General features: G+C 46.6%; 1 protein-coding gene across 2 annotated transcripts in view; it reads left to right on the top strand.

The window, feature by feature from the left end:
- Positions 1–26782, top strand: part of ZNF451 (zinc finger protein 451) — a 345089-nt gene that overhangs the window by 49322 nt on the left and 268985 nt on the right. For both annotated transcript variants that reach the window (XM_030198989.1, XM_030198990.1), the window contains exon 6: positions 3038–3164. In XM_030198989.1, coding sequence (XP_030054849.1) covers positions 3038–3164 — 127 coding nt within the window. The remainder of the gene's footprint in view (positions 1–3037; positions 3165–26782) is intronic.

Genomic DNA, 26782 nt, shown 5'->3' on the forward strand with positions numbered 1-26782 from the left:
AATTCAACAGCAATTTGTTAGGTACTATCAAACTTTGTATGGAGAGCGGGAATTTGATAGGGAGCGGAGGGATGAGTTTTTTCAGGACCTCCTTCTCCCGCAGTTCACCCCAGATCAGTTGCTCATGAATGGGCCCATTACTGAACTGGAAGTCAAACAAGGAATTAAAGCTCTAAAATTAACAAAAGCGCCGGGCCCAGACGGGTATGGGCCAGAATATTATAAAATCTTAGCAGATGAAGTGGCAACTCCGCTGGCAAACATGTATAATGGGTTAGAAGCTGAAGGGGCGGGTTTACAACATAATATGGCCCACATTATTTTGCTGCCTAAGCCTGGGAAGGATCCGACTCAGGTAGGGTCGTATAGACCCATATCCTTACTTAATCAAGATGTGAAAATCTTGGCGAACATAATGGCTAAGAGAATGAATGCCTTTCTACCGAGTGTTATTCACGAAGACCAAGTGGGTTTCGTCCCTCGTAGATATGCTTCGATGAATCTCACACTGGCTCTAGCTGCGATACATGTCTATAGAGGGCAGGGGGGGTAAAGAGGCCATAGCCGGACTAGACATGGAAAAAGCGTTTGACAGTATTTCATGGCAATTTCTCTTCTGGATAATGGAAAAATTTGGATTGACAGGAAGGTTTACAGAATGGGTGAAAGTTTTGTACTCTGGACCGCAGGCGCGCCTCCTAGTTAATAACATCTTAACCGATAAATTTGACCTGCAAAGGGGTACTCGACAGGGGTGTCCAATGTCACCCTTACTATTTCTCTTAGCAATAGAACCCTTGGCAAGCAAGATAAGGCAGAGCCCACAGCTGAGGGGAATTCAGATAGGGGGGCAGGAAATCTGTATCAACCTGTTTGCGGATGATATTTTACTATATTTGGCGGATGCTCCCTCACAGTTGGAGCAGGCACTGCAAATAGGGACTTTGGAGCTCTCTCAGGGCTTAGAGTTAACTGCACCAAGTCAGAGCTTTTACCACTAGCGGGGAACACAATTGACCCACAATTTGCGAGTTTGTCTATTCCACCAGTGCATCATCCGATGCGATATTTGGGAGTCTACCTGAGTACAGATCCAGAGGTCATGTATAGAAAGAACATAGTAGATCAGATTGAGAAAATTAAGCAGATATGTTTGCGATGGAGAGACCTCCCAATCTCCTTGATGATGGGGCGAGTTGCCTTGGCTAAGATGATACTACTTCCAAAATTATTATACCCTTTACAGACCATGCCTATCTGGATCAAAAGGAAAGATGAGAGACTTTTTAGATCTATTCTGCGCTCCTTCATATGGAGACAGAGGGGTTCGAGGATAGGACATCAAACATTGATTTGTGATAAAGAAAAAGGGGGACTTAACATTCCAGATTTACGTTTATAGAATGTGGCGGCCCTGATGAGAATAGTGTATGAGGGGATACAGGGGCAGTCGAAGTTTACACCCATGGACTGGTGGGCGGGCTGGTGTTCACCATACTCATTCATAAACATGTTGCATGTACCCCCAGGTCAGGACACTAGATCTAACAGACAATTCTCGTTTTTGAAGCCATTGCGTATAGCATGGAATTGGTGGAGGGTCAGACAGGCACGCAGCCCATTTGTATCACCTTTTTTACGGATGTTTGGCTTACCTGGGTTCCCGGCAGGGATGGGCCCATCAGTCTTTAAGCAGTGGGAAAGCAAAGGGTGTGGCAGTATTGGTAATCTGATTATGCCAGGAGAGGACACTTTTATGTCCTTTTACTCAGGTAAGGGAAAAATGGCAGATCCCCACAACACATATGTTACATTATATGCAAGTGCGACATTACTGGTTCCAAATGATGGGGACATATGGGGATACATGGAAGTATGGGAGTTTAGACGGACTGATGCAGAGCATGCCACATGGGGCAAATAGACTATCCAATTGGTACAAATTACTGAAAAGGAGCCTCTCAGAGGTGGACACCTTGCGTGATATGGAGGGATGGAATGCGGAGCTGGGCACTGAACACACAAAACAACAATATTGGTCATTTTATAAGACAATGTATGACATGGTCAAATCTGTAGATTGGCAGGAAACTCAATACAAATTGCTGCACAGAGTGTTTATCACAAGAAAGAAGGGGAAACTAATGAAAATGTGGGATTCTGATATATGTCAGAAATGCCAGGTGGGCGTTGGCACACTGGTGCACTCCTTCCTAGAATGCCCATAATTAACTTTGTGGAATCAAGCATTTGATACTATGAACCAGGTGATACACAAAAAAGTGGAGTGGACTTACTCAGCGTTATTGCTGAGAGACCAAAAGGATCTGATTGAACAGGGACTGACACACCCACAGAGACGATTCTTATATATCAAAAAAGTTATATTACAGTTCTGGGTGAATGAGGAACCGCCACCATACTCATGTTGGGTGGCCAAGGTAACGGAATTAGCTCGGCATGAAAGTAAAGCGTCAGCTTGGGCCACGAACACTCTTGTTAAGTCATATGGGGACTTGTGGACCAAACTTTTAGAGGTGACCAGTGCATCGGTGTGCCATACTTCAGCATCTCTAGATGACTAAAAGGGAGGGGGGGTTGGGGTGGACCGAAGGGAGGGAGTGAGGGGATCTCTGGACAGGGTATGAGAGAGTGAATGAATGAGGGGGACATATGAGTGGATGAGACGAATTTCACTGATATGACTGAGAGGAGAGAGAGGGGGGTACTTTTTAAAAGAAAAGAAAAACCACCGTCGGTGGGAGAATCACATGGTTTTCACAGAGGGGGAAGACTCTTGTCTATAATATTGATAAAGTATCTTGTCACTCCCATTGTAATGTAAAGGAAAGCTGTGTATTAAGTTATGTTTGAATAGAAATTGTGTTGTCTCGTACTGACGTTAATAAAAAGAATTAAAAAAAAAAAAGTGGATTTGAGCAGATTGACAAAAACATTTAGGTACAATACATTGATAGACAACGGACTGATTAATTCTTAAAAACTGTTCAAAATTCTACTGTTTTTATCTTGATAGGTTTGACCATTCTCCTTGTGACCCTGCAATAATGCTTCATGGGCCGCCTCCTAACTGCTATGCTTGTGTTGTGTGCTTCAAAAGATTTGTAACTCAGCAGCAATACAATGATCACCTTTTAACTAAGGCAAGACTTTTCATAACCATACATACTCATTTTAAGAACGTAAGGGCTTTTTATATCTGGTGACTGCAGCTAAGTTTGTTCAAATTATTCTTTGTCAGCATGATTTTACAGGTAAGTACATTGTGACAAAAGTTCATACCCAGCCTGGTTTCGTGGCTTGGTTACAGTTTTGTGATAAAGAAAACTCATGTGGAAGAGTGCTTTGAAGGGGTGCCTTGTAGTGTTAGTATATTTGGCTCGTGCACTGTAAGAAGGGTAGTTGTGTTATGGGGCAAATCCTTTCCAGCTCAATAAGAGCTCTGAAGGATTTTGTTCTACAGAGACTTATCTTCCATCCTTTAGACTGTTATGTTTTGTGAAGACTTGTGTAGGGTAATTTTATAATAAGGTGCAGTGGAAGATGATGATTATTATTAAATGTGATGTGATGTTTGAGTTTGCAAATGTTTTAGGGTGAGCTCTTTTTATGTGTGGTACTAATTATGGACTTGCTGATGTTATAGAAAAAAGTTAAACCCTTTTTATTAAATGGGATTGTGGTATAGATCTTTATCCTTTGAGGACAAGCAGACTATGTTTCCTTCACTTATGTCCATGCTGGCCTGTCTCTAGAGGATGATATCGCAGCTCATAATGTTAGAGCTATGGCTCCATCGGTGGTCCACTTGAGAAATTTGCAGAGCTACCATATGGTCTTCGGTCCACACATATCTCATAAGTGTTTAGAACAGGACTCCCCGGCATGACAGTTGTTTGGCCAGACAGACCAGAATCTATTTTGTGTCTAGAATCCAACTCCTCCCCTCCCCCACACACTTATTCAAGGCATCCTTAACAGAAAAGTTGTCCCAAATTCTAGGGCCTTGCCTGTTTCAAGGTCGATACTAGTTATTCCTCACTTTTCATTTAAAGCAGCCTGTAGTTAGGGAATCCCATGTGTAAGACTAATGTAGCATGTTAATTCTCAGAGAAAACAGTTACTTAGGTGTAGCAGGTGATCTCCAAGGGTACCTACGTAGGCTCTGTGGGATGATGTCACCCTTCATATAAGACTGAGGCATATTTTCAAAGCACTTAGCCTTCCAAAGTTCCATTGGTTTCTATGGAACTTTGGAAGGCTAAGTGCTTTGAAAATATGTCTCTATGTATCTTGCAGTCCTTGGCGAGCACCTGCTACAGATAAATAGCTTTGTTTTTTCATGGGCACTGCAGTTGGAGAGGGAGGGTAGTATTTCTTTGTGAAATAGTTTTTTTTTTTCAGATAGTGATTCATGTTTGTATATTTATGGGGTTAGTACAGCCTTGCAGTCTTGTACTTTTGTATGAATTCATTGTATGCAGTTTTATTGTAAAAAGTTTTGAGTTTTTCATATACTGCAGTGTATACATTTTTGTTAGTAACCCAGCTAATAATAAACAACTTCCACATGGATGCATTGTAATGGCAGTCAAGTTACACAACGGAGTAGAGGATGGCCGATAGACAATCCAACACAGGACATGGTGCTTAGAAGATGTTTTATTCACTGCTTGTACAGAAGGACCCAACACGGTCCGTGTTTCAGCATAATCAAACGCCTGCCTCAGGGGTCACAATGTTGTTCGAGCAGAAAATGAGAAAATAAGACTGTCCAAACACATCCGTTCAGGAGAAAGTCCAAACACAGTGTTACCCAATATTGAGCTGATACCTTCGAGTAAACCCTGTGTGTTTGGACTTCCTCCTGAACGGAGGTGTTTGGACAGTCTTATTTTTTCATTTTCTGCTTGAACAACACCCTGAGGCAACTGTTTGATTACGCCGAAACACAGACTGTGTCGGGTCCTTCTGTACAAGCAGTTTCCTGTGTTGGAGTGTCTATTGGCCATCCTCTACTCCTATTTGGTTGGACTTTCTACGTGTTTGCTGTTCCTAAGTCAAGTTACACAAACCTTAAATAAAGTAGTATCACTATTTCATGGTACATTGGAGCTCAGAAGTGCTACTGGAATATCTTAGTAGTTTATTTTTTTACTCTGCCCGAGCAGTCCATATGTAACAGCATAGATGGAAAAAATCATGGCAGATGAAGATCACACAGCTTATCTAGTCTTCACATCCATACCAGCTAATAAGCTGTGCAGTTTTTTTCTCTCCATTGGAGATCTGCGTTTGGCCCATGCTTTCTTGTTTATTCATACATGTATAGTGCATATCATTCAAGAAATATATACTAGGAAACAGGAAAAGAACTATAAGCTGAAAGAAAAAAATAACATCTTTTAGTCCACCATTATAGATGAGAGAGAAAAAAAATTAGTCAACATCTTTAGAGAGACAGGAGTGGCAGAATAAACTACTAAACCATGTAGCTGAAATGTTCTATTTGAGAAGCTTACCAAAGCTCCTTCCATTTCCCTAGCCACCAAAAAATGTAACAGTTGCCAAGGCTTAAGAAAACACAAATTTTACCAGAATAAGTTGCACAACACTTAGCAGGAAATTTCAGAATAAAGGTAGCACCTAATGCCAAGACTCTGGACTTAAAGGCTAGAAAGTCTCCTCTGCACTTCTCTGTCACCTGAGCCAAAGCAGGACATATATGAATTGTAGAGTAGAGAGCTACATGGGAACAGGGTTAGCACGAATCCCATGGTTACTGTGGGAATCCCCCCAGGTCCACAGGACTCCTGCAGGATAGACCCAGTTCTTGTGGGGTTCCTGCGGTGTACACCATGCCAGCCTATCTTTCAATCCTTCCAGGATTCCTTGTACCATGGCCACTTGCTCTGATCAGCACAGCTGCACGGGCCAGCCCCATTGGGTTACCTGATCTCCAGGCACGCGCGTGTAGTGGCTGGCGATTGGCGGCAACTTCCCAGTCCCACTTCCTGACTCAACGCCCTCTTCCTTTTTCTTTTCCTCTTCCACATGCACAAGAGAAGCTGTAGAGCTGCATGGCATGCACTGATCAGCGAGGAGGAGGTGCCCAGTAGAGAGCTGCACGAGACTATGATCGAACTTAAAACTGGCTGGTGTCCACCAGACCTACTGCAGTCTCTTCAATGATAATTGTGCCACAATATGCACAGAAAAGCACAGCCTTCTTGCCACAGTATGCGCGCCAGGAATAATGGCTGTTTACACATAACTCTTTTGTTCTTAAACACAGGTGAAATTAAAGCAAAAGCCACAGGCTTTCTAGCACTAGATCTATTGCATTCTCCCTCTGGCTCTATATAAAGAGTCATTGGCTAAAAATTTGGGTCGCTCCACAAAAGGAGCTATAGGTGCTTGAAAAATCTGCCTATTGCATGATATTAGACGCTGTTTGTATTCTGCACAATTTAATATGTCGGGAGTGCAAGGTGTGCATTAGTAATATTGAAATAGTAGCAGCGGCTGCGAGGACAGATTTTTTAGATGTTGAGAGAGTCCATCAAACCTAAGCAATTTGCACCAGCATAATTATTAGCCTCCCCTCCCTCCCTCCCCAAATAGTATTGTTATTTGGGAGTTCCCACTCAAATCAGTTTTAAGGTTAAGGCTATAAGAGGTGTTGGGGAGACAACAGGTTTTCTAGTGCCTTTCCAAGTTAAGAATTATTGAATGAAGTTACTAGGCATTTAATTCTTTCATAAACACAGCCAAGGCTGTAGATAAACCAGTAGGTCTTTTAGCTGAGTAAAAGCAGCCAAAAAGTGAATAAACCTGTTAAAGCAGTAGATAACTACTTTTTTTTTATGGGGACGGGTGGGGATGGAGGAGATTCCAGCGGGGATGGGTGAAATTTCTGTCTCCTTGTAATTCTATGTTGTAGCCAAGAAACTGCTCATGCAAATGACAGAAGTAAAGACGTAAAATGTAATTCCTATCATGTTCCAAAGCAGAATTAACCAGGAGGGTAATTCTTTCTATAATAACTTCAAGAGAGTTCTCCGAAAATCTGTTAAGTTCAGAGTCTGGAGATAATTTAACATCTCCCACAGGAGTTGTCAGGACCTTGAGGCAGGACCGGAATACGTGAGCCCTTGGGCTACTGCCGAGGAGCGGCAGGCAAGACCACCCTGGAACTGGAAACACAGAAGAGCAGGACTGGAACTCTGGACTGGAGTAGAACTTGAGGCAGGCAACTAGAACAGGCAGAACAGGAACAACTTCACCTGCGCTTGACTACCGTTCCTCCGGAGTTGAGCTCCGGAGTGCGGGTGGCCGGCAGGACTTGCAGGATAAGGCAGGAACTGAAGATCCAGAGGACCCACCCTGGGTCCGGGGTACACGAGGGAGACTAGGCTAAATACTAGACTCGGACTGAAAGCTGCATGCAGCCACTAAGCCAGAAACACAAGACAGACCAAGGGGACAAGACGTACACAAAGGCTAGGCAGAGACAGGATTCAGGATATACACTCAGGATATACACACTAGCTAGGCAGAGACAGGATTCAGGATATACACTCAGGATATACACACTAGCTTGGCAGAAGCAGGACTCAGGGTATACAAGCAAGCTTGGCAGAAACAGGACTCAGGGTATACAAGCAAGCTTGGCAGAAGCAGGACTCGAGATATACAAGCAAGCTAGGCAGAGCAGACAGAAGAGGTAACCAGGAACTAGCAGAGTCTTTGGGCAGGCAGCGGACAATAGAATAAACCAGGAGCAAACAGTCTTTGGGCAGGCAGCGGACAATAGAATAAACCAGGAGCAAACAGTCTTTGGGCAGGCAGCAGGCAGATGAATAAACCAGGAGCTAACAGTCTTAGGGCAGGCAGTGGATAATAGAATAAACCAGGAGCAAACAGAGTCTTTGGTTGGGCAGCAGGCAGAGGAATAAACCAGGAGCAAACAGAGTCTTTGGTTGGGCAGCAGGCAGAGGAATAAACCAGGAGCTAACAGAGTCTTAGGGCAGGCAGCGGATAATAGAATAAACCAGGAGCAAACAGAGCCTTTGGTCGGGCAGCAGGCAGAGGAATAAACCAGGGATAACAGAGTCAGGGCTGAAGCTTCAGCAGCTCCAAACACAGAGAGAAAATGGCTGAAGCTTCAGACTCCAAATGCAGAGCAAGGCAAAGGAAGGACTAGCAGTCCACAGACACAAAACAGAAGGGCAAAAGCCCACACGGAAGGACTAGCAGTCCACAGACACAAATAGCAGATGGGCAAGAGCCCCAGAGAAAGGCTAAGTAGCAGCGCAACAGTGCTCTCACTAACCTCACGGCCTGTTGGCATAACACTCTTACTTACTATGCAAAGGCCCTGAATGCAAGCACAGCACTTCCTTATGAAGGCTGTCACTGATGAAGTCACCTACTGCAAGACAGGAGCAGGGAACACACTCACACCAAGGAGAGGCTTGGAACACATAGGAAGAACAGGCAGGAGCCATCTTGGAAGCTGGCACAAAACAAGCGGGAGCCATCTTAGATGCTGGCTCCTCAGAGAGGCATAGCCCACACAGGTGAGGTCTAGTGAAGCAATCAGCACACAGAGACAGACACAAGACTAACACAGAAACAGAAGCCAGGATAGATGCTGACCCCCAGAAATAAGGTAAGTCTGAGGGTGGTCACGACCTCAGACGTGACAGGAGTTGATGTTCCACGAGCTTCTCCAAATGATAAATACTGAGCTCTTACAATAAGAGGCATATCAGATGAAATGGACAATATTTTTTGGAAGTATTTCTGTTCCCCATCTACTGGGAGATTTGGATAATTCAACAATCTCAAGTATTTTTTTCCATGTACTCCGGTTTCCGCTGCATTAACTCTCTCTCGCTTACTAACATAGCCTCCTGTTATTTCTTTTCCATTCTCTTCTCTTGTTTTTTCAACTTCTCTTCATGTTTTGGCAAATGCTTTCTCTCTGACACTGACAAGGATAAAGAGAGAGAACAAATATTAAGGTTTGAATCTGCTCCTGATAGGTTAAGAGCTTTGCTCAGTAGTATAATTCTAATATGTCACGCCACGTGCCTGACACGAACAGTGAGCCTTTGGACCACTACTGACGGCCGGCAGTGGCAGGAGAACCCCTCAAACAGGCAGCAAGACACAGACCGGACTGGAACAGTTGGACAGAAGAAACAGCAGAGGCAACACACGCCGGACCAGGCAAAGCAGGAGCCCTAGACTTCACCTGCGCTTAGCCGCTATTCACCAGGAGTTGAGCCCTTGGCTGCAGGCGGCCGACAGGACTTACCGGACAGGGCTGAGCTGGACTGGGACACAAACACAGGCAGCGAGCAGGAGAAAAGTCCACGAATCACACAAGGTCTTGGGCGGGCAGCAGCAGAAGCTTAAACCAGGGAACAGGCCGAGTCCTGGGCTGGCAGCAAGCAGGAGAGAAACCAATAAACAAGCCGGGTCGGGGCAGGCAGCAAACAGAAGAAGAATAAATCAGAAAACAAGCAAGGTCTAGCTGACACAAAAAGTAGCGAGTAGCACTGTAACAAAACTCTCACAGACTAAGATTCCACTGAGGACCTCTTTTGCAAGGCAAACTAGAAAGCTACCAGGTGGCCAATAAAGGCAAACAACAAGGGCGGTCACCCGGTACGGGTACTGCTTAGTTCCAAAAAGTTCCAAGACATACTGGAGGGCTGGAAGATCCGGACCATGGGAAACAGCCAGCAGTCAGTCCATGGTAGTCACCAGATCTAGCCACCAGGTGGCGATATGAATGAGAGCAGGAAACATAGGCAATATCGTAACATAATAAGTACATAAGTAATGCCACACTGGGAAAAGACCAAGGGTCCATCAAGCCCAGCATCCTGTCCACAACAGCGGCCAATCCAGGCCAAAGGCACCTGGCAAGCTTCCCAAACGTACAAACATTCTATACATGTTATTCCTGGAATTGTGGATTTTTCCCAAGTCCATTTAGTAGCGGTTTATGGACTTGTCCTTTAGGAAACCGTCTAACTCCTTTTTAAACTCTGCCAAGCTAACTGCCTTCACCACGTTCTCTAGCAACGAATTCCAGAGTTTAATTACGTGTTGGGTGAAGAAAAATTTTCTCCGATTTGTTTTAAATTTACCTCACTGTAGTTTCATCGCATGCCCCCTAGTCCTAGTATTTTTGGAAAGCGTGAACAGACGCTTCACATCCACCTGTTCCACTCCACTCATTTTATATACCTCTATCATGTCTCCCCTCAGCCGTCTCTTCTCCAAGCTGAAAAGCCCTAGCCTCCTTAGTCTTTCTTCATAGGGAAGTCGTCCCATCCCCGCTATCATTTTAGTCGCCCTTTGCTGCACCTTTTCCAATTCCACTGTATCTTTCTTGAGATGTGGCAACCAGAATTGAACACAATACTCAAGGTGCGGTCGCACCATGGAGCGATATAACGGCATTAAAACATCCTCACACCTGTTTTCCATACCTTTCCTAATACCCAACATTCTATTCGCTTTCCGAGCTACAGCAGCACACTGAGCAGAAGGTTTCAGTGTATTATCAACGACACCCAGATCCCTTTCTTGGTCCGTAACTCCTAACGTGGAACCTTGCATGACGTAGTTATAATTCGGGTTCTTTTTCCCCACATGCATCACCTTGCACTTGCTTACATTAAACGTCATCTGCCATCTAGCTGCCCAGTCTCCCAGTCTCGTAAAGTCCTTCTGTAATTTTTCACAATCCTGTCGCGAGTTAACGACTTTGAATAACTTTGTGTCATCAGCAAATTTAATTACCTCGCTAGTTACTCCCATCTCTAAATCATTTATAAATATATTAAAAAGCATTGGTCCTAGCACAGACCCCTGAGGAACCCCACTAACTACCCTTCTCCATTGTGAATACTGCCCATTTAACCCCACTCTCTGTTTCCTATCCTTCAACCAGTTTTTAATCCACAATAGGACATTTCCTTCTATCCCATGACCCTCCAATTTCCTCTGTAGACTTTCATGAGGTACCTTGTCAAACGCCTTTTGAAAATCCAGATACACAATATCAACCGGCTCCCCTTTGTCCACATGTTTGTTTACTCCTTCAAAGAATTTTGAAGTAAATTGGTCAGGCAAGATTTCCCCACACAAAAGCCGTGCTGACTCGGTCTCAGTAATCCGTGTCCTTGGATGTGTTCTGTAATTTTGTTTTTAATAATAGCCTCTACCATTTTCCCCAGCACCGACGTCAGACTCACCGGTCTATAATTTCCCGGATCTCCCCCGGAACCTTTTTAAAAATTGGCGTTACATTGGCCACCCTCCAATCTTCCGGTACCATGCTCAATTTTAAGGATAAATTCACTAGCAGTAGCTCCGCAAGCTTCATTTTTCAGTTCTGTCAGTACTCTAGGATGAATACCATCCGGTCCAGGAGATTTGCTACTCTTCAGTTTGCTGAACTGCCCCATTACGTCCTCCAGGTTTACCGTGAAGTAAGTAAGTTTCTCCGACTCGTCCACTTGAAATATCATTTCCGACACCGGTATCCCACCCAAATCTTCCTCGATGAAGACCGAAGCAAAGAATTCATTCAGTCTCTCCGCTACGTCTTTGTCTTCCTTGATCGCCCCTGTTACCCCTCGGTCATCCAGCGGCCCAACCGATTCTTTTGCCAGCTTCCTGCTTTTAATATACCGAAAAAATTTTTTACTATGTTTTTTTGCCTCTGCTATCTTTTTTTCAAAATCTCTCTTGGCCTTCTTTATCTGCGCCTTGCATTTTCTTTGACACTCCTTATACTACTACTTGTTATTTTCAGATGGTTCCTTCTTCCATTTTCTGAAGGCATTTCTTTTAGCCCTAATAGCTTCCTTCACCTCACTTTTCAAGCAGGCCGGCTGTCTTTTGGAGTTCCATCTTTCTTTTCTAATTAGTGGAATATGTTTGGCCTGGGCCTCTAGGATGGTATTTTTGAACAGCGTCCATGCCTGTTGTACAGTTTTTACCCTCTCAGTTGTCCCCCTAAGTTTTTTGTTTTCCACCGTTCTTCTCATTTTATCATAGTCTCCTTTTTTTAAAGTTAAACGCTAACGTATTTGACTTCCTGTGTATAGTTACTTCAAGGTCGATATTAAAACTGATCATATTATAACCACTGTTAACGTCCCTTACCAGATCATGCGCTCCACTAAGGACCAAGTCTAGAATTTTTCCTTCTTTCGTCGTCTCCTGCACCAGCTGCTCCATAAAGCTGTCCTTGATTTCATCAAGGAATTGTATCTCTCTGTCGTGTCCCGATGTTACATTTACCCAGTCTGTATTTGGATAATTGAAGTCACCCATTATTATCACATTGCCCATTTTGTTTGCGTCTCTGATTTCTTTTATCATTTCTGAGTCTACCTGCTCATCCTGGCGAGGCGGACGGTAGTACACTCCTATCACCGTCCTTTTCCCTTTTCTACATGGAATTTCAACCCACAATGATTCAAAGGTGTGATTTGTGTCCTGCTGAATTTGTAATCTATCTGAGTCAAGGCTCTCGTTAATATACAATGCTAGCCCCCCACCAGTCAGGTCTACTCTATCACTGTGATATACTTTGTACCCTGGTATGACAATAGTAGTTCATTGGTAAGTTTGCTCAGCTCACTAGCTGTTATACCAGTGCTCACAGCACTAAAAAAGAAGTGATTCACTTCTCTATCTTCTGGAAGGGAGGCAAAAACCCACCTGTCTGAACTGGCCTGGTCTGGCAAGATTCAAGGAAAGGGAATTTAATAGGTATATATAAATGTTGCCTTTGGAAGAAAAATAGTTTGTTGGCCTGTAGAATAAGAAAACAAAGCCTGATTATTGGCACAAACAGGACTCTTGGAGTAATTCTGTACAGGTGCCTAAACTGTGTGCATTAAGCATCAATTCTAAAACAGCAATTAAATGTGTAATTTCCATTATAGAATTGTCTGTATTTACACATTTAACTTCAGGCACAGCCACTTACATTGGTGCCAAAGGCTGGTGTAAAGGCTAGCAGCTACGTGTTCTTTTGGCTGTTTACCCCTCACCTCTTTGGCCTTTCAACTTTTTTTTAATATATGGAATACATGTGTCCGTGCTTCCAAGATGGCATCTTGGCAGACGGTGTCTGCATCTTCTTTAAACTTTTGCAGCTGCTGCTTTTAACTTTTAATCATTTTCTCATTTTATCATAGCTGCCCTTTTGAAAGTTAAATGCTAATGCAGTAATTTCCTCAGTGTCTTCACTCCAGTTATTAACTCAAATTTGGTCATTTCATCACTATTGCCAAGTGGTCCCATCACCGTTAACCTCTTGCACCAAATCCACTAAGCACTAGATCTAAAATGGTCCCTCCTTTTGTCAGTTCCTGAACCAGCAGCTCCATGAAGCAGTCATTTGTTTTATCTAGGAGTTTTACTGTCCATCATTTCCTGACTTGACATTCAGTTTAAGTGGATATTTTGCTTTTCTATGGTGCAAATAAAAGCAGTTTAGATATTCTCCGAGGACAAGCAGGCCTATCTGTTCTCACAAGTGAGTAATGCAGCTGCTTTGCCTGGTCTGGATCTAGCAGAAGAAGAGCTTTGTGGAGCACGAGACATACTCCACCGCTCATGCGCGAGTGCCTTCTCGCCTGCTGCGTGAATGCGATCACCTTGGTTGCTTTTTTTTTTTTCTGCGGTGAGGAGAGGATGTACTTTTTCATCGTCTCCACACACTGCTCGGTCCAAGAACTTTTTTTGGTGTCTTTTGGCGTGTTTTTTCTTCGCCTTTTCGGCAGTGCTTCTATTTGCAGTACTTTCTTTTCCCTTCCCTTTATTTTCTTAGGTTTTTTTGCCAAATAAGTTTTCTTATTTTTTTGTCTTCACAAGGCTGTGTTTGGGCCTTGGCCTCGGCCAGGTTCACTCCCTATTTTTTTATGGGTGCCTTGTCCCTTTTTCAGGCACCATTGCTTCCTTTAATTTAGTTGATGAAGTTTTTCCGTCCATGTCCACTAAAGTTCCCCAGTGGCTTCAAGCACTGCACCCGGTGCAGTCGGATGATCTCTAGAACAGACACCCATTCTTGGTGTCTCCAGTGTTTAGGGCCCGACCATAGCCCTGCAAACTGCATCCGTATGAAGAAAAAAACCCCACGTTTCCAGAGAGGCTCAACATGAGAAACGTTTTTGAGCCAAGTCGGTTCCTTGGCATCGACATCTACATCGAGGTCGAAGGTGTCGGCATCAATGTCGAGCATCTCGCAGGTGTTGGGAGCATCGGAAAGCATGCCTGCTGCTAGACATGCAGACAATGGGGAGCAGTGGTACATTGAGTGGGTCTCCATCTGCCTTGAGGCTTACTGATGTGCAGAGCCCCCTGAACTGTCCATCATCGGACCCGACCCCGAGGCGACGTGAGGATTCAACATTGTCCTCTGTGACGAGCTTCAGGCTAAGGCCAAAAAGCATCGTCATCAATCCCCTTGATGCATGGTGCCAGGAGTTCCGGGGCGTCAAAGGATTTGGCACCTGAGAAGCGTCTGTGCTGGGAGGACCATTCTCTCTCCATACTGGAGGTACCGATGTGCTTTTCTATCAGCGGCCACCAGCCAGCTCCAGTATCAACCCCTGACAATCTGTAGGAACCCCGGCTCTTCCCATTGTTGGCCCTTGATGAGTGCATCCGGGCCTTGCTTCCTGAGCTGCTTGATGGCCTTATGCAACGGAGTGCATCGGCACCAGGGGTGCTTGCGCCTACCCTGCCTCCCGTTGCAGCCTCACCTGGCCCTCAGCCTGTCGACTGCCACCCAAGCTGGGACCCCCTCGACATCAGTGGAGGAAGCTTTGCCGGACTTGAGACGGGAACCAACTCCTCAACGCCATTCTCGAGGACATGGTTCCTCTGCATCGAGGCAGGCTCTGTCTCGACCCTCCCATAAAGAGGTTTTGTCTGACACTGATGAAGAGTGCTCATGGGTGTCGGAGGAAGATCTCAGGTACTTTTCCTCAGACGAGAACTATGGGATACCCTCTGAACCCTGAAAGAAGAAAATCTCCCCCAGAGGCCTTTCATTTTCATCTTTTGTAAAGGAAATGGCTGATGCCATTCGATTTCCTTTAGAAGTGGAGGATGAGCTCAGGGCAAAGATGCTCGAGGTCCTTGACGACATGTCTCTCCTAGGGATGATGTGACTGTCTCTCTCCATGAGGTACTCCAGGAAATCCTCATTAGGAATTGGGTGCCCCCTCTGTCGGTCCTGTACTGCCCAAGAAAATTGATTCCATATACAGGATCCACAGCACACCTGGATTTGATAAGCTTCAGTTGCCTCACAATTCCATAGTGGTGGAATCCACTTTCATAAGAGCCAGGATTTCCAGGGACTATGCCTCTGTGCTCGCAGGTTGAGAAGCTAGAACCCTGGGTTCTTTTGGTAGAAAGAAGTTCCAGGCCACAATGCTCATTTCCTGAATACAATCCTACCAGCTCTTCACAAGCTTGTACTTGTGAAACTCAGTACGCAAGTTGATGGATCTGGCTGAGATGCACTCTGGAGCGGACCAAGTCACTTCGCCAGTTGGCCAAGCAGCAGAAAGTGTGTCGAAAGTACTTGGTCAGGGGCACTTAACAACACTTTTGACGTAGCATCCAGGATCTCTGCCCAGAGCTGTCGCGTGCTCGAGGACCTTGGCATACTGTCAGGCTTCTTCCCCGGGAGCACTGGGTTCGTGAGTCCTTGGGCCACTACCGTGGAGCAGCAGTGGCAGGCAAGATCACCTTCAAGGTAGAGATGAGACAAGACTGGACCGGAACCCCGGACTGGAGTTCTACACAGGAATACACGGAACTGGAACGCACCGGACGGGTGTGCACTGGAGTGGAGCCCGCTGGACTGGAACACACTGGAGTGGCCCCACTGGACTGGAACATACAGGAGTGAAACCCGCTGGACTGGAACACACTGGAGCGGAACTCACGGGACCGGAACCCGCTGGACTGGAACACACTGGACCTAGGCTTCACCTACGCTTAGCCGCCTTTCCCCGAGGGTTAATCCCCCAGGTTCGGGCAGCCGGCAGGACTTACAGGAAAGACCGGAACTGGAACTTGCAATCAGGAACAGCAGGAATCAGGATCCAGAAGTGCCCCCAGGCACCTAGGCGAAAGCAAGGCAGACAGGCAGAGAATGTCCGGGTTCCGGCAGCAGGCAGGTTCAAAGCAATGGTTAGGTCAAGGAACAAGACTATGGCTGGAGCCTCAGTATCAAGGAGTACTGGCAACAGATTGAACAAGGGCTGAAGCTCCAGAAGCAAAAGAAAACACACACGGAAAACCAGCAGGCTAAACACAAGAAGACTAGTCAACTGTACATAAGCTAGTAGGAAAGATATGCCCAAGCAAACCAGTCATACACAAGAAACATACACTAAGCAAACACAGGAAAGCTGCACACAGGCTGACAAACAAAGCTGTGCCCAAGCTAACAAGTCATACACTAGGAACATACACAGAGCAATCTCAGGAGAACTAGTAAAGCTGTACACAGGCTAACAAGCAAAGCTGTGCCCAAGCTAGCTAGTCAAACACTAGGAACATACACAGAGCAATCTCAGGAGAACTAGTAAAGCTGTACACAAGCTAACAAACAAAGCTGTGCCCAAGCTAGCTAGTCAAACACTAGGAACATACACAGAGCAATCTCAGGAGAACTAGTAAAGCTGTACACAAGCTAACAAACAAAGCTGTGCCCAAGCTAACAAGTCATACACTGGAAACCTACACAGAGCAAACTCAGGAGAACTAGTAGAGCTGTACACAAGCTAACAAACAAAGCTGTGCCCAAGCTAACAAGTCATACACTGGAAACATACACAGAGCAAACTCAGGAGAACCAGTAAAGCTGTACACAAGCTAACAAACAAAGCTGTGCCCAAGCTAACAAGTCATACACTGGAAACATACACAGAGCAAACTCAGGAGAACTAGTAAAGCTGTGCCCAAGCTAACAAGTCATACACTGGAAACATACACAGAGCAAACAATGTAGCAGTGAACAGAGCACTCCACATACCAGGGCCCTTAGACGAAATGAAAAGGCAAGGGCTGTAGTCTCTAAGTGATTGATAAAGCCCTTCAACACCAGAGGCACAGCTGCAGCAATCACCTTGCATCCAAACAGAGGCTTGACACACAGAGAAGTCAGCCCACAGGAAGGAACAGCGGGAGCCATCTTGGATACTGGCAAAGAGGAGTCGGCAGCCATCTTGGAAGAGGCATAGCCCACACAGGTGAGGTTCAGTAGGGCAATCAGCACACAGAGCCAGAGAGAAACTAAGACAGAGACAGACACAGAGACAAGCAGAAGCCAGCACAGGCACTGACTCCCAGAAACAGGGTAAGTATGAGGGTGGGCACGGCCGCAGACGTGACAGTACCCCCTCCTCAAGACCCCCCTCTCGGTCTCCCCGAGGAGTTCAGGTGTCCAGGGGTAACTGTGATGAAACCTCCTGATGGGTCTCAAAACCCGAACATGGAGCACTGGACTGGAAGCAACAAAGAAGTCCAGCACTGGCAGGCAGGAACGGTGCTTGTAAACAGGAGGCTCCTTCGACTCACTGCTGGACCCACTCAGGAACTTGGATACAGCAAGAGGAACAAAGTTCAAGAGGAACCCTTCTCTGAGGGAACCCAGACGGAAGTCAGGAAGCAAACCGGGACTGGGACCCGGACTAGAGTCAAGAAGCAGACCGGGACTGGGACCCGGGCTGACGTCAGGAGGTTGACTGGAACTGGAACTTGGAATGGACCCAGCGTCTTGGCTGGCACTGGATCTTGGAATGGACTCAGCATCTTGGCTGGAACTGGAACTCAGAGCAGGCTCAGCATCTTGGCTGGAACTAGAACTCGGAGCAGGCTCAGCATCTTGACTGTAACTGGTGCTGGAAACGGACTCAGCATCTTGGCTGGCACTGGAGCTGGCAACGGACTCAGCATCTTGGCTGGCACTGGAACTCGGAACGGACTCAGCATCTTGGCTGGCACTGGAACTCGGAACGGACTCAGCATCTTGGCTGGCACTGGAACTTAGAAGAGATTCAGCTGCAGGGCTGGACGCACCCCTCTGGCCGGACTGGGATGTCTCTCTAGCGTTAGCTTCAGAAGTCGTCCGCCGAGCAGGGTCCAAGAGGAAATGACCATGGTATCCCCAGAGCATGCGAGCAGGGTGAAATGCAAGAAATGGGTTTCTCCGGACCCCAAGCCGTTGAACACACCTTCTCTCAACTATAGCTTCGGGGTTCTTCCCCAAGGCTGAATCAGAACAAGGTCTATCACAGTCCTCTTGGAACGTCATCTCATCCTCAAGAGCAGTAATTGAAGCAAAACTTATGGGCTGGATGCCCCCACTGGAGTCAGGAACGGAACCGGGACTAGGACCCGGGCTGGCATCCAAGTCTGAAGTGGAACTGGAACTCTGGACAGGAGCTGGACCGGGACTGGGACCCGGACTGGAATCGGAGTCTTGACTGGAGCGGGAACTCTGAACAGGAGCTGTACCGGGACTGAGACCCGGACTGGAATCGGAGTCTTGACTGGAGCGGGAACTCTGAACAGGAGCTGTACCGGGTCTGGGACCCGGACTGAATTCAGAGTCTTGACTGGAACAGAAACTCTGAACAGGCTCTGAACCGGGACTGGGACCCGGACTAGAATCAGAATCTTGGCTGGAACAGGAACTCGAGGTGCCCTCTGCCTCCTGGCAGGGATGGAACTTAAACTGAGGCTTGGCAGAAAACACCCTTTGGACAGGGATCGGAGGCTCGATCTGAAGCGCCACTCGAACTGGCCTTCGGAGCTTGATTGGAGGTGTCCTCTGGACTGGAAGCGGAGGTGCCACCTGAACCACCCTGTGGACTGGCACCGGAGGCTTGGTTAGAAGCCCCCCTCGAACTGGACTCAGTGGCTTGACTGGACGGGTCACTTGAACAAGAACTGGAGACTTGACCCGGAGTGCCACTTGCATAGGCCTTGGAGACTCCGTCAGAAGCACCCCCCGGACTGGACTCAGAGATTTCAAAGGGCATGCCATTTGAAGGAGGACTGGAGGCTCGGCCCGAAGCGCCACTTGCGCAGGAATCAGAGGCTCGATCTAAAGCTTCCCTCGGACTGGACTCGGAGACTTAAGTGGAATCGTTACTTGAACTGGAAGCGGGGACTCAGTATGAAGCACCCCCTGGACTGGACTCAGGCGCCTAGGTGGCGGCACTACTGGGACTGGAATCAGAGGCTTGGTCCGACGCCTCACTCGGCCTGACCTCAGAGACATGGTCAGGGCCGTCCCTCGGGCTGACCTCAGGAGTATCTTTCAGGGCTGGATCAGACAAAAGTTGTACCCGGTAATCCTGGAGGGTCATTAACGAATCCAAAGAAAAAATCAGGTCGGAACTGGGATCTGAACTGGAATCAGGAGCTACACCGGGGTCGGAACCCGGATTGTCCGTAGGGAACGAAGTCATGGGCAGGCAGCCCAGCTGGACCGATGATCTCGCCGAACTCATGGCCTTTGCATCCTGTCGCGTGCTCGAGGACCTTGGCATACTGTCAGGCTTCTTCCCCGGGAGCACTGGGTTCGTGAGTCCTTGGGCCACTACCGTGGAGTGGCAGTGGCAGGCAAGATCACCTTCAAGGTAGAGATGAGACAAGACTGGACCGGAACCCCGGACTGGAGTTCTACACAGGAATACACGGAACTGGAACGCACCGGACGGGTGCGCATTGGAGTGGAGCCCGCTGGACTGGAACACACTGGAGTGGCCCCACTGGACTGGAACATACAGGAGTGAAACCCGCTGGACTGGAACCCACGGGACCGGAACTCGCTGGACTGGAACACACTGGACCTAGGCTTCACCTACGCTTAGCCACCTTTCCCCGAGGGTTAAGCCCCCAGGTTCGGGCAGCCGGCAGGACTTACAGGAAAGACCGGAACTGGAACTTGCAATCAGGAACAGCAGGAATCAGGATCCAGAAGTGCCCCCAGGCACCTAGGCGAAAGCAAGGCAGACAGGCAGAGAATGTCCGGGTTCCGGCAGCAGGCAGGTTCAAAGCAATGGTCAGGTCAAGGAACAAGACTATGGCTGGAGCCTCAGTATCAAGGAGTACTGGCAACAGATTGAACAAGGGCTGAAGCTCCAGAAGCAAAAGAAAACACACACGGAAAACCAGCAGGCTAAACACAAGAAGACTAGTCAACTGTACATAAGCTAGTAGGAAAGATATGCCCAAGCAAACCAGTCATACACAAGAAACATACACTAAGCAAACACAGGAAAGCTGCACACAGGCTGACAAACAAAGCTGTGCCCAAGCTAACAAGTCATACACTAGGAACATACACAGAGCAATCTCAGGAGAACTAGTAAAGCTGTACACAAGCTAACAAACAAAGCTGTGCCCAAGCTAACAAGTCATACACTGGAAACATACATAGAGCAAACTCAGGAGAACTAGTAGAGCTGTACACAAGCTAACAAACAAAGCTGTGCCCAAGCTAACAAGTCATACACTGGAAACATACACAGAGCAAACTCAGGAGAACCAGTAAAGCTGTACACAAGCTAACAAACAAAGCTGTGCCCAAGCTAACAAGTCATACACTGGAAACATACACAGAGCAAACTCAGGAGAAACTAGTAAAGCTGTACACAAGCTAACAAACAAAGCTGTGCCCAAGCTAACAAGTCATACACTGGAAACATACACAGAGCAAACTCAGGAGAAACTAGTAAAGCTGTACACAAGCTAACAAACAAAGCTGTGCCCAAGCTAACAAGTCATACACTGGAAACATACACAGAGCAAACTCAGGAGAAACTAGTAAAGCTGTACACAAGCTAACAAACAAAGCTGTGCCCAAGCTAACAAGTCATACACTGGAAACATACACAGAGCAAACTCAGGAGAAACTAGTAAAGCTGTACACAAGCTAACAAACAAAGCTGTGCCCAAGCTAACAAGTCATACACTGGAAACATACACAGAGCAAACTCAGGAGAAACTAGTAAAGCTGTACACAAGCTAACAAACAAAGCTGTGCCCAAGCTAACAAGTCATACACTGGAAACATACACAGAGCAAACTCAGGAGAAACTAGTAAAGCTGTACACAAGCTAACAAACAAAGCTGTGCCCAAGCTAACAAGTCATACACTGGAAACATACACAGAGCAAACAATGTAGCAGTGAACAGAGCACTCCACATACCAGGGCCCTTAGACGAAATGCAAAGGCAAGGGCTGTAGTCTCTAAGTGATTAATAAAGCCCTTCAACACCAGAGGCACAGCTGCAGCAATCACCTTGCATCCAAACAGAGGCTTGACACACAGAGAAGTCAGCCCACAGGAAGGAACAGCGGGAGCCATCTTGGATACTGGCATAGAGGAGTCGGCAGCCATCTTGGAAGAGGCATAGCCCACACAGGTGAGGTTCAGTAGGGCAATCAGCACACAGAGCCAGAGAGAAACTAAGACAGAGACAGACACAGAGACAAGCAGAAGCCAGCACAGCCACTGACTCCCAGAAACAGGGTAAGTATGAGGGTGGGCACGGCCGCAGACGTGACAAGAGCATAGCAATGCGCAGACTCTCATGGCTGGTGTTTCTGACTTGAAACATTCTGTTCAGCAGCGGATGGCAGATACCCCATGCAGGGGGGATAACTTTTTTGGAGAGAAGGTTGAGGAGGTCGCAGACTAAATCAAGAAACACATGGATACTGTCTCTTCTCTCTCTCTTACCGTGTGCCTTTCTGTATGTACCTCCTCTGCTAGGAGGACTTTAGACAAGCCAAGGAGGAGTCCCTGTTACTTTCAAAGGCGTAGGTACAGCCCCTCAGCTTGTCAGCCTGCTCAGGCAAAGCCCTAACGTGCTTGTTCACGTCAACATTGTGTCTCTAAGGCCACTGCTGCTCCCCAGGCAGTGCAAGGGATGAGCTTTTGACTGGCTTCAGCAGAGCATAGTCGCAGTAAAAGTGCCCATCCCGGACGACTTGCCAGTTGGGGGAGGCTGAAATTTTTTCAAGAAAGGTGGCCCCTTATCTCCGACCAGTGGGTTCTTCAAATAGTCTCTCTCAGAAATGTCCTCAATTGGTATCAGAATCCTCCAAATTGCCCACTAAGAGCTCACTCAGCTCTCAGCACAGGCAGGTACTTGCAGAGGAACTCTCAGCCCTTCTGAATGCCCACACAGTTGAGCCCATTTCACCAGGGGAGGAAGGGTGGGGATTCTATTCCAGGTACTAACTTGTGCAAAAGAAAACAGGGGGGGGGGGGACCTAGACCATCCTAGACCTAAGGGCTCTGAACAAATTCCTAGTCCGAGAGAAGTTCAGGATGGTTTTCCAATGATTCAGGAAAACAGTTGGCTATGGTCTCTGGACATAAAGGATGCATATACTCACATCCTGATACTTCCAAACCAACGGAAGTATCTTTGATTTCGGCTGGTAACACATCACTTTCAGTATCACATGTTGCCTTCTGGCCTCATGTCAGCTCCCAGGGTCTTCACCAAATGTCTAGCAGTAGTTGCAGCATTGCTACACAGACTGGGAGTCTTATGTGTTACCATATCTTGACGATTGGCTGATAAAAGAGCACTTCTAAGGACAGTACTCAGCAGTCCATGCAGAGGACTGTTCAGGTGTTCGAGCTACTAGGGTTCATTTTAAACTACCCAAAATCCCATCTTCGCCCTGCCCAGTGATTTAAGTTCATAGGAACCCTGCTTGACTCACAGAAGTTTCGAGCCTACCTTCCGGAGATGAGAGTGGACACTTGTCTCACTCACATCCAGGGTTTAAGTCTCTCAGCAGGTCACAGCTCGGCAGAAGTTGAGATTGTTGGGCCACATGGCTTCCACAGTGTACATTACATTCATGACACATCTTCACATGAGATGAGCCTAATGGATCCTGGCTGCTCAGTGGTGTCAAGCCATGGGGAGCCTGGAAGATGTCATCCAAGTGTCCCCAGAGCTTGTATGCTCTCTTCAGTGGTGGAGCATTTGATCCAGTTTGACTCTGGGACTTTCATTCCAAATTCCTCAGCCTCAAAAGGTGCTAACGATGGATGCATCGCTCCTGGGCTGGGGGGGCTCATGTAGATGGGCTTCACACCCACTGTGTTTGGTCCACCCAGGAAACAAATCTTCAGATCAATCTCCTGGAGCTCTGGGTGATCTGGAACGCTCTAAAGGCTTTTAGAGATAGTCTGTGTCATCAAATTGTGCTCATTCAAACAGACAATCATGTTGCCATGTTTTATACCAACAAGCAGGGGGGCACCAGATCACACCCTCTGTGTCTGGAGGCTGTCCAGATGTGGCATTGGGCTCACCAGCAGGCCGGCAGACTGAGCAGGATAATGCAACCACATACGTGGTCTGTCAGTATGGGCATTGTCCACGAGATCTTCTGAGCATGGGGCACCTTCTTGGTGGATCTCTTTGCCACTCTCATCAACCACAAGGTCCCGCTGTTCTGTCTCAGGCTTCAGGCCCAGGACAGACTTGCATCAGATGCCTTCCTGGGGACAGATCTTCTGTATGCATATCCCTCCCATACCTCTAGTGTGGAAAACTTTATTGAAACTCAAGCAAGACTGCAAAATAGTGATTCTGATTGCGCCGTACTGGCCGTGGCAGATATGATTCCCTCTACTTCTGGAGTTATCCTCTGAAGAACTGTGGAGTGTTTTCTGACCCTCATCATGCAGAATGAGGGTCATCTTCTACATCCCAGCCTCCTGTCTCTGGATCTCACAGCTTGGATGTTAAGAGCCTAGAATTTGCTTCCTTGGTTCTTTCGGAGGGAGTCTCCCGGGTCTTGCTGGCTTCCAGGAAAAACTCCACTAAGAGATGCTATTCTTTCAAATGGAGGAGGTTTGCTGTCTGGTGTGAGAGCAAGGCCCTACATCCCCTTATTTGCCCTACATAGACCCTGCTTGTTTAATACCTTCTACATCTTAGTTCAATTAGTGCTTATCACCGTGTACATGGTAAGCCCATCTCTGGACAGCCTCTAGTTGTTTGCTTCATGAGAGGTTTGCTTTTGTCAAAGTTCACTATCAAACTGCCACCTGTGTCATGGGACCTCAGTGTCGTTCTCATTCAGCTGAGGAAAGCTCCTTTTGAGCCACTGAATTCCTGTCATCTGAAGTACTTGACCTGCAAGGTCATTTTCTTGGTGGCTGTTAATTCAGCTTGTAGTGTCGGTGAGCTTCAGGCCTTAGTGGTGGATACACCTTATAGTAAGTTTCATCACAACAGAGTAGCCCTCCGCATGCACCCTAAATTCCCTGCTGAAAGTGGTGTCTTGATTTCCATCTGAACCAGTTGATAGTTATGCCAATATTGTTTCCCAACCTCATGCCCATCCTGGCGAAAGCACTTGCACACCTTGGATTGCAAAAGAGCATTGGCCTATTACATGGAGTGGACAAGGCCCCACAGTCCGCCCAGCTTTTTGTTTCTTTTGATCCCAAAGGATGGAGGTTGCCATCTAGAAACGCACCATTTCTAATTGACTAGCAGATTGCATTTCCTTCAGTTAATACCAGGCTGGGCTGGCCCTAGAGGGTTATGTCACGGCTCACAATGTCAGAGCCATGACTGCGTCGGTAGCCCACTTGAGGTCAGCCTCCACTGAAGAAATTTGGAAGGCTGCGATGTGGTCTTCAGTCCACACATTTACATCACACTACTGCCTTGAGCAGGATACCTGATGCAACAGTCAGGGAACACAGTGTTGCAGAATCTGGGTTCTAGAATCCAACGTCACCCTCCTAGGCCCATTTTATTCTGTTCCATGCTGCACTGTCACTCAGTTTGTATATAGTTTCAGATTAATCTGTTATGTCCCTGCTGTTGTGAGGCCCAATTGTCCAATGTTTGTTATTTGTATTGAACCTGGATGCTAGGGATTTCCCATTTGTGAGGATAGGCCTGCTTGCCCTTGGAGAAAGCGAAGATACTTATCTGTAGCAGGTATTCTAGGAAGACAGCAGGCCTTATATTCTCAAAATCCCTGCCACTTCCCTTTGGAGTTGTCTCCTTTATTATTTTTTATGTTTTGCTGTTATACTCAACTGAGGTGACCACGTTCGTGCCGTGGGTGGGAAGGCACTCGTGGAGCATGTCTCGTGCTCCACAAAGCTTCTCTTATGTTTGTCCTAATATCCAGACCGGGCAATTTGGCCTGTGTTACCCACTTGTGAGAATATAAGGCCTGCTGTCCTTGGAGAATACCTGCTACAGGTAAGTATCTTCGCTTTACTTACAAGTACTTTCTCTGTCCCTAGTGGGTTTACAATATAAGTCTTGTAGCTGGGGCAATGGATGATTTAGTAACTTGCCCAAGGTCACTAGGAGCTGCAGTGGGAATCAAACCAGTCTGCTGTACTCCCCCCCCCCCCCCCCCCCCCAAGGTTCTCAGCCCACTGTGGTAACCATTAGGCTACACCTCCACTCAGTATTGCAGTAATTGAAATCAAGGACCGTATTACCGTCTTCTGGGACAGAATGAACAAGCAGATGAAGAAATGTTTACAGAGCATAGGAAAGCTGGCAAATTGGGCAATGCTATAATGGGTGATTTTCAATTAACCCAATATTGACTGGATAAATGTTACTTCAGGGAGATACAATTTCTAGATGTAATAAAAGACTACTTCGTGGAGCAACTGGTCCAGGATCCGATGAGAGGGGATTCTATTTGGAATCTGGTCCTTGTTGGCATGCAGGGTGCATAGTGCGAGAGGTGGCAGTGTTGGGTCCCCTGGGAAACAGTGATCATATCATGATCAAGTTTGAACTACTATCTGGGATGAACCTGCAAAGGAAATCTACTGTAGCTGCATTTAATTTTCGAAAGGATGACTATAATAAAATGAAGAAAATGCTTAAAAAGAAACTAAAAGGATTGGCTGCTAAGGTTAGGACACTAAATCAGGTGTGGATGTTTTCAAAAATACCATCTTGGAAGCCCACTCCAGATGCATTCCATGTATTTGTAAAGGTGGAAAGAAAAGAAAACGACAGCCAGCGTGGTTAAAAGGTGAAGTAAAAGAGGCTATTACAGCCAAAGGATTGTCCTTCTAAGAATGGAAAAAGGACCCAAATGAAGAAAATAAGAAGCAACATAAGCACTGGCAAGTCAGATGCAAAGCATTAATAAAGAAGGCTAAAAGAGAATATGAAGAGAAACTTGCCGCAGAGGCTAAAACTTACAGTAACAACTTTTTCAGGTACATCAGACGCAGAAAGCCTGTGAGGGAATCCATGGGACTGTTAGATCACGAAGGAGCAAAAAGGGTGTTCAGGGAGGACAAGGCCATAGCAGAGAAGCTGAATGAATTCTTTGCTTCGGTCTTTACAGAAGAAGATGTAAGAGATCTGCCTGTATTGGAAATAGTTTTCAAGGGTGATGATGGAGAGAAACTGAAAGAAATCTCTGTGAACCTGAAAGATGTACTGAGCCAAACTGACAAATGAAAAAGTAATAAATCACCTGGGCCGGATGGCATACATCCAAGGATACTCAAAGAACTCAAGCATCAAATAGCTGATCTGTTAGTATTATGTAACCTGTCGTTAAAATCGTTCGTAGTGCCTGACGTATGGAGGGTGGCCAATGTGACGCTGATTTTTAAAAAGGGTTCTGGGATGATCCGGGAAATTA

The sequence above is a fragment of the Microcaecilia unicolor genome, chromosome 3 (assembly GCF_901765095.1).
Source record: "Microcaecilia unicolor chromosome 3, aMicUni1.1, whole genome shotgun sequence".
NCBI lineage: Eukaryota > Metazoa > Chordata > Amphibia > Gymnophiona > Siphonopidae > Microcaecilia > Microcaecilia unicolor.